At 36.3% G+C, this 9,101-nt stretch overlaps 1 protein-coding gene across 5 annotated transcripts in view; it reads left to right on the forward strand.

The window, feature by feature from the left end:
• LOC107581946 (Krueppel-like factor 8) overlaps window positions 1–8,822 on the forward strand; it is a 49,866-nt gene extending 41,044 nt beyond the window's left edge. For 4 of the 5 annotated variants that reach the window (XM_016267639.1, XM_016267640.1, XM_016267642.1 and 1 more), the window contains 3 exons: window positions 3,568–3,679; window positions 5,562–5,704; window positions 6,047–8,822. In XM_016267639.1, the coding sequence (XP_016123125.1) occupies window positions 3,568–3,679; window positions 5,562–5,704; window positions 6,047–6,228 (437 nt within the window). In that variant the 3' untranslated portion in view covers window positions 6,229–8,822. The remainder of the gene's footprint in view (window positions 1–3,567; window positions 3,680–5,561; window positions 5,705–6,046) is intronic. The other variant, XR_001608880.1, reaches the window with a different exon arrangement.
• The last annotated feature ends 279 nt before the right edge of the window (window positions 8,823–9,101 follow it).

Genomic DNA, 9,101 nt, shown 5'->3' on the forward strand with positions numbered 1-9,101 from the left:
AGGCAGATGCAAGCTTAAACTTTTAATTTAAGGAGATAATAAAGCAAATCTTACCGGTCTTTATTAAAAAGCTGTTATTAAATAGAAATTGCTTAGTAAAATGTACACGCTGTTACAGTTTCACTCATGAAAAGTTTTTTTGGTAACACTTTCTATGAAGCCCGTATTTATAATACATTATAAGGGTATTCTTAAGGCTCCAAACTTAATAATGAATGCGTAATGCAGTATAAAAAACGTATAATATGTTATATCAACTCATGAATAATCATAACAACACATCATAATACTTACCTATTTGTGGTTATAAGTTTAAGAGTATGATTATTTATAACACACGATGAACACCATATTAAATCTACTTCATTTACAGAATAATGGACTGTATCATATCTCGACATTGTTTATTTAAGATCTGCACCGTATCTTACTCCAGCTTTTGAGTGGTTAGATGTTGAGTGTTATTTGAGTGTTTCCTGTGGAGGTAATGTTAATTAATTGATGTGAGCTTTATACTCCAACTGAAAAAAAAGGATATGTTTTATATGGTTACATTTTATTTTGATGGTCCCCTTAATCAATCGACTATAAGCAACTTTGCAACTACATGCCAACTAACTCTCATTAGAGTAGTAGTATGCTCAAGAATGGTTGAATCTAGTATGGTAGAATAAGTTGACGTACTTGCAAAGACGCTTATAGTCTGTTGATTGACCATCAAAATAAAGTGTTAGCAAATATTTACAGTAGCAGACATACTAATACTCTAATGACCGCTAGTTGATATGTAGTTGCAGAGTCACTTATCAACAGCTGTTTAAAGGGTACCATCAAAATAATCAAACTGATATTACAATAAAAATAGTACAAAGCAAATGTATCATATTACACATTCATCTGATCTGATATGTGATCATATGGCTGTTTGAGAGAAAAAAATATTATTATTATTATTATTACTACTTTTAAGGGGTCTTTGACCGCTTTAAGTAGCATAAGAAAAATGGCAATATATGAGACTTTTAATACATTATAACTATGAGAAATATAATCCATTGTAAAAGTGGATTCAACGTGTTCATTATGTTATAAATCATCATACTCTTAAAAGCTATAACCACAAATAAGTAAATATTATAATATATTACAACTGTTCTTTGTCATTCATTCATGAGATGATACAACATATTATAAGGTTTTTTATAATGCATTATGCATTCATTATAATGCCTTAAGAATACCCTTATAATGTATTATAAATACGGGCTTCATAGAAAGTGTTCCCTTTTTTTTTTTTAGGTTTCTGAAGCCTTTTCGTTTTAAACAAACATATTTCATCAGCTTTTGACAAGATGTTTAACTTTTAAGCAGGACAAATGATAAAACTTAACCGTAGTAGCATAGTTTCCCACAAATACCATAGTTATAGTGGTTATTAGTGGTCTTGCTAGGCACTATTATTATTTCTCAGTTTTAGGGGTTTGTTGAAATTTCGAAACCAAAGTATTAAACTTTGGTGCATAATTTGTCCCAAGACGAAACTGTGGTTACTGTGATACATTTTTGAGAGATCAACCATCAATATTTAGGTTTAAGACTTCAATTTTCTTCCCGAAAACTTGGATCTTTCCATGCGTCACCCCTCTTCAGAGTGAAATGGTTCGGTCCACTTGAGTCTTTTTCTTCTCATTGCCCTTTTAATCTCATGGCTTTCAACCTCCCCTGAAAAACACCATGCAGGTCTTGGACCGTAATAAGAACATTAAAACACAAAACTATGCTGAATGAAATGTGCTGAATGTTTTTTAATAGGGGAACCCCACCCAAATAAAACTATGGAGAAACACTAATGCTTGTTTAACACACTAATACAACCCCAGCGTCTGAACTCAGGGAGGAGTTGTGCTTGGCTGTTTTTTTTTCTCGGTTATTAACTTTATATGTAGCTCCGTGAAACCCAGTTGAATGTAATGGACACATTATGAAGGTCAGTGAATTGTGTTATTTGGGTGGGGACCATCTTCAAAGAGACCGTAAAGTAGATCAGTTTCTTTTGGACTCATTTTATGGGAAAACTACCAAGTTGGAGGACGCAGTGTGCTTTATTGAACAGGTCCATAGCACCCCAAATTGTCTCTAGTGAGAGGCTGTATATGAAGAAGTATCTCTGTATATGGGTTTTTTGAGTAATGTGGGGCAGTTGGGTTTGGGGAGGAGACAATTAATGAATGGGCAGCACCCTCCCCCCTTCATTTAGAAGGTAATCTTTGAATACTCTCTCTCTCTGGGGCTTCTACAAATCATCTCCTCTGTGGCGGGTTAAAGGTCACGTCCAGAGATCTCAGGCCAGTACTTAATTATCCACACCCTGTGTCAATATGGAGCATGTATTTAACTTGTAATATTTTTTCTCTCTTTTTCTTTGTCCTGTGGACTTGTGAACTGTCTGGATGCCAAAAAAAAAAACCACAAAGAAGACTTCTTGCAAATTTATAATAATGGTCTGAATCATATTAGGTCCTGGAAGTGATGTTGTTTGAATTAAACTTTAGGCAGGAAGGCCTTTCTGTATTTGATTTATTGGCTTGTTTGAGAAATGGACCCAGTGCTCTACTTGCACCTTATTTCAGTGCGAGGCTTTTTAAACAATCATTACATATGAGCAGAACAACATATACAGTGGGGTTCTAAAGCATGAGACCACAGATCTGGGATTTAAAAACAAATTTCAACCTGCAAATTTGTGGCATTGATCACGTGAACTCCTTTGTATAAATTATATTTAACAAAAACTGCTCATTGGTAGGGTCTGCTCTTAAAAAATAAAAAATAAAATCAGCTCTTAAAAGTATTCAAAACCACTACCATTTATTAAAAACAGTATTAGAAGTTTGGAACCAAAAATATACGTCAGCTCTGTTAATGATGTGCATTCAGAATTGCTCTAGTGGCACCACAACACTATTGAATCCAATTTCTAAACATAATGATTCTTTTATTGGATCAAAACAATACATTGTGACCAGTAAAGTCCAACCGATTGCCGAACTAATGACTCTTTTGCATACAGCTTAAAACCGCTTATATTGTTCTTGTGACAACATGCAGTTAGATTTAGCATATTATGTATTTTACAGAAATTGTCTTGTTAGTTAATATATATATATATATAGATAACTTAATTTAAACCAGAAAAAATAGCTATTTGAAAAAAGTCAAATAAATAAATATAGAATAAAACTGATTTCATGTGAGCTAGTTGCAAAGGCAGCATTTCTCATTTTCATTTAGTTGTTAACTTGATGTACTAAAGTAACTAAAACTGAAATGAATAAAAGCTATATAAAAAATAAAAAAGCAGTTTAAAAATCTGATAAAAGACAAAAATGCGTATGACTTTAAAAATAAATTGAAAAACAGAAAATATAAAAAACTAATTCAGAATAATAATATTAATAGAAATAAAGGATGACATACTTAAAAAGCTGAAATTCATGTTAATATTTCAATTGATAATTTCACTCAAATGTGTCTTTTTTTTTTGTTTTTTGTTTTTTTCATTCTCAGTGCGTATAAAGCCTGGCTCAACCTCTCCAGTCGAGTATCAGTCTGAAAGTGATGCTGAGAGCGGCACGGAGTCTGGATCGGCCTCTTTCAGCACACAAGGGATGGAACCCAGGTGAGAGAGAGTGTGTCTGCATATCCATATACATCTGTATATCTCATTGTTGGAATATGTATATGGTAGAGCGTCTGGCCTCCTGGTCTAATGGCATCACTGCACCACTCCTCTGGACGATTATGTAACCTTCAGCACACTGGAGGCCCATGGCTCTTTTTGCGTTGATTATAAGCTGGATGCATCCTCTTCTGTTGGGTGTGTGTGTGTGCGTGTTGCTGGGCAGGGTTCTCTCTAAACTGAGTGTAAACAATGTTACATAACTTGCAATGTCGTCACACCTTTGAAAGCGGGAGTAAAATGCAAAGAAGGACAGACAGAAGTGGTAGGGTAATGGGGTAGGATGGAGAACAAGAAGGTCTTTTGCCGGTGTGTGCATAATTGTTCGGACATGCAGTCAGATGATTGCTGGGAGAGAGAAAATTCGATGGAAATGAGTTGGGAGAAAGAGGGGAAAGGGAGTGAACTGGTTTGCAGCCAGGGAGGAGAAAGGAAGAGGCTGAGAAAGAGAAAGAGAGAGGAAGGAAAGGAGGGGAGAGAGAGACACGGGCTGAAAAAAACATCGCAGCGGGAGGGGGGATTGGAGTGGGAAGGGAAAGGGAGAGAGATCGGCATTGAACTGGAAGCTCTCCAGCTGTATGGAATTTAGATACACATACATCCCTGCTCTTCAGCCCTATCTGGTGGCCAGTTGGGATGGTTGCACCAGGGGTCCTGTCATGGTGCTATATATTACTCATACTTCTGTGATGCCCCAGAATCATTTTAAGTAGCGTTTTTACACTGCCAGATTATTATGTGTATGCATAGTCATTAGAGGCTTATATTTGATTTTATTGGTTTTATCATTTAAAATCAGTAGGGTTTTTAAAACAGATGTCAGTTTTGCTATCTGGCATTCTGCGCACTAAAATAAATAAATGCCATTGCACTTTTAAAAGGTTTTTATGTAACATAGTAAAAATAAAAATAAGCCAAATATAAGCTAAGCAATGTGTAATTTAAACTGAATTGCAAATAAAATAATGGTCGTTTCCAAACAGGTTTCTCAGGGCTTGGTGATAATAGCTAAACATTTTCATAGTTTTCTATATATATATATATAGAAAACTATGTATTACAATATTTGATATATCAGTATTTTTACATTTGCGCTCAAAACATTTAAAAAGGTGATCTTTTTGCCCCCCCCCCCCCATGACATAGATGTGATATCGATATAAAATTGTTACAAAGCACACATAGTTTTTTTTTTTACTACTAAATCAGCACTCATAAAAAAAAAAAGAAATGAAGACATTGCCTATTTACTGCATTTTACTAAATGAACTCAACATTAACATTTTAAACTCATATGTAGTTAAAGGTACCAAAATAAAAAAATTAAAAATCTTTTTATTGGCATTTGTGCATTTTTATTAGTATCGTCAAAGACACTGTACCTTATAATGTTACATAAATTAATAAAATGTAAGGCCGTATAGGCTAGTAAATGAAACACCCAAGAAGGGGTGATTCATTTGAAAACGTATTAGTATCACTGTGCAGCGACACTTAACCTCCAGATTCTCGTGAGGAATGTCCATGAAACTTTTTTGAAAACAGTTTTCGTGTTTGGTGCCATTAGTGGTGCAGAAATGCCACGCTTCACCTTTAAGAGTTTTGCAATGCAAGTTTTTATTGTATGGTTTTATTGTATCGTCTTATTTGATCACCGTAATCCCAAGGATGTTTGCTAGATTAATCAATTTTACTCATGAAGATGTTTGTACCTGCCTTCACATGCACAAATGCTCCCTTAATCTTTAGATTATCGGATAGGTTTACGTATGACTTGAACTAGTCGCCACACCCTAATAACTAAAACCTGTTTTGTTCTCAGTATGAATACAGATGTGGACATCCAAGTTGACCCTGACTCACCAGACATGAAGAGAAGGCGCGTACACATGTGCGATTATGACGGCTGCAACAAAGTCTACACCAAGAGCTCGCATCTAAAAGCCCATCGCAGAATACACACAGGTATACCCTTTTCCTTGTATATGTAAAGTCATGTCAGCTTTATATAGTGCTTTATACAATACAGATTGTTTCAAGGCAGCTTGACAGTGATAAACAAGAAAATAGTGATTCAGTGATGCAAACAGAATTCAGTTCTGCTGTAAAGCAGCACTAAAAAGATAATAGTAAACAGTCATTATTGAGTTGAAATCGGTTTGTTGTTGATCCAGTAAGTTCGGTAACTTTCCATTGTTAATGGAATGAGTTTAATTAACCTATAAAGCATCACTGGAGAAAACAGTGATGTCATCATCCAGCTCAAATAAATGTGTGTAAATATAAAATGTATATGTTGATTGACAGGTGAAAAGCCATACCAGTGCACATGGGAGGGCTGTACCTGGCGCTTTGCCCGCTCGGACGAGCTGACGCGGCACTTTCGCAAGCACACCGGCATCAAACCCTTTCGCTGCACCGACTGCGACCGTAGCTTCTCCCGCTCTGACCACCTGGCACTTCACCGACGGCGCCACGTCATGATGTGAAACTCTTCGTGCCCCTTGCTCCCCAGCCCTCACCTCCCTGCCTGCTCCTCAGGAGACATGCACGCCCATCCGGGGGTTCCAAATGCTGTTGACGTCACCTCCCCATTCTCCAGATGTGAACATATGTGTTAAATATGGAGGTATAAGGGGTGGCACGACCATATTGGTGACCCCCACTGGTCAGAACATGGCTGCAGTTTTCTGCCATGCTTCCAGAAGCCACAAACCACCTGTCCACTGGTGACCTCCACCGCCATCTCGATGCCTGATCATTAGCCGTTACTTGAAGGGACTACAAGAAAGGCAAACTGCACGCAGCACTGCTATAACTATAACCTAGAATGATGACTGGGGAAGGTACCTCTTATTGTGATGATTCTTTTAAAACAAGTACAGAAAAATATGAGAAAGTAAAGGATTTTATGCAAGATGGTGAGGAGAAGGTAGAATTATGTAATAAATTTGATCATTTTAATGAGATGGGTGGGTTGGAAATGCATCTACAACTGCCTTGTTGAATTCTTACATTTTATCCACTTTTTGTTGTACTAAATTTGTATACAAACACGCTCTACATGCATTTTAGAGTCTGTACGTTTCTGTGTGGATGAAAATTGGTGTAGAGTGCATTGTAAAGACGTACCATGCCCTCTTTTAGTGTTTGCTTGTTTTTTTCTTTGAAAAAATTAGTTGGGGTCCTTTTCTGATATACCCTAACCCAAATGAGAAGTAAAGGCAGGGGGCTGACAAGACTGTGAATTTTTTTACTTTTTTTTTCTTTATTAGTATGTGTTGTCTAAGCATCTTCCCAAAAATAGTTTGGCACAAAAAACAGTATTTTCTTGATTAATGGCGTCTAACAGAATTAACACCCATCAAAAGGTGTTCTTTATCTTTATCTAACCTTCAGATATTATTTCTTAAGGCTGTGAAAAAGTTTGAAAAAAGAAGCAGGGTAAGGGGGAGCTTACTAAATTGGGATATGTGTGTGTGTGTGTGTGTGTGTATAAGCACACTTGTTTGCATATTTGTAAAGAAGACATAATCAGAGATATAATAGTAGAGATGTCTAGATGCATTCTTTCTTCTAGCCCATCAGAGCCTTAATTGAAGTAAACAGGTTTTCGGAGTTCCTCAGGGTTCGATACTGGGACTCCTATTTTTTGAGGCACCCTGAAAATCCCTATTTGCACCTAGTTCACAGTGACAAAACATGTCTTAACAGCTCCTGCCCTGATATGCATGATATGCAAAACTACCCCTCAACACCCCCCTCCTTTCCCCCCTCCCCCAAATGCTGTTGATGTTACTTGACATTAGTGTCAAGAAAATGTTGGGCACAGTCCACATAAATCTGAGGAGAGGGTATCTTTGACACATTTCTTCCCTCTAGCTAGCACTCATAGCCATGGTCATAATTTAAATCGCTAGCAGCTGATTAAGTGTGCATCAAGCCTTTTTTCAGAAGCAACGCTTGTTCGATTCCAGCCTTTGAGAGTTAAGTGCATGTCTGCAACAGCTGCACGACCTTCAGAGAGCAATGCATTTGTAAGATTTTGTATCGTTCTCTCGCTTCAACTCAAAAACGTTACTAAGCACATCTTTCTAGAAGAGTATATGCATTTGATTGCGGTCCTTTCTTTTTTTGAACTGTTCATAGTCATACAGACAATGAATAATTAAAGAGTTAATGTACATACTGTATATAATCTACAAAGTTCTTGAATAAATGTAACGGGTGGATTTCTATTTTTAACACTGACTAGATAATGTGAAATACTCGTTTTCTTTTCCTTTTAGTTGTTTCTTTGAAATGTAATTTTTCTTTCTTTTCTTTTTTTTTTAAATCCTTTGAAATGAGTCCCCTATGTGTTGTACACCCCAAAAGTGTTGCATGGAGAGTAGTTTTTTTTTTTTTTTTTTTTTTTTGTGAAGTCGGTGAGCATGTCAAAGCGTCGATGCCCTGACAGACGTGGCCTATAAGCACTGATAATCCACATGAAATCCATGAAACCATGGCCATTCGTAGCACATGCATGGCCTATTTCCAATTAGTACAAGACATGATGGTAAAAAACATATCTTCATATCATCCTAAATAGACATTATTCTAATCCAGGTTGGCGTAACATTAGGAGTCAGCCCCTTATCAATGTTTAAGTGCCCACGACTGAAATGTGTGACATCCTCGTCTATCTGAGCACGTTTGCATTCATCACTTGTATCTGATTTGTTTCAAATAATGTGCGACCTTGTGCTCGACTCATGAAAGAGTTTGGGTTTCGTGTGAGTGTATGTGTGCAAGTGTGATTATCATTAAATTCTCTTTTAAACTTTCAGAATCATAGGTATTTTATATTGAATGCAGTAACTTATGGGCCAGTACTATATTACTCAGTGCAATGCAGTTATCATTATAACAAAACTTAAGTAATTAATGTTATTTCTTTTGTATTTGTACAGAACAAGTGTGTAAAGATCAGCGAGGAAAACGCAAGCTTTTTGATACTGTGAGAAATGGTGTTAAAAGTCAGTTTCCCCTGTACAGTTGTGATTACCCACTCCTTTTATAGAATAAAATGTTTTTGGTGCAACAAGATGTGTTGTGTATTATAATTCAGGTACAGTCTATTTTGTCTAATTGTTTTGTAACTGATTAAAAAAACCCTGACTAATTTCATTAAGATCACTATCCTAGTAGGATGTGTTCTAGTATCAACTAACTTATTTCTGGCTTGCCACTTTTTTGACATGAATATTCCTACAGGAATATGGCCTACTTGATAAAATCACGTCACTCACGCTGGTATTAATCTCATTTTGTTCAAACGCATAAATGATCCAAATAAAACAATTCGGTGTTCAGTGTCTGC

The sequence above is a fragment of the Sinocyclocheilus grahami genome, unplaced genomic scaffold, assembly GCF_001515645.1.
Source record: "Sinocyclocheilus grahami isolate Dianchi unplaced genomic scaffold, SAMN03320097.WGS_v1.1 scaffold39.1, whole genome shotgun sequence".
NCBI classification, from domain to species: domain Eukaryota; kingdom Metazoa; phylum Chordata; class Actinopteri; order Cypriniformes; family Cyprinidae; genus Sinocyclocheilus; species Sinocyclocheilus grahami.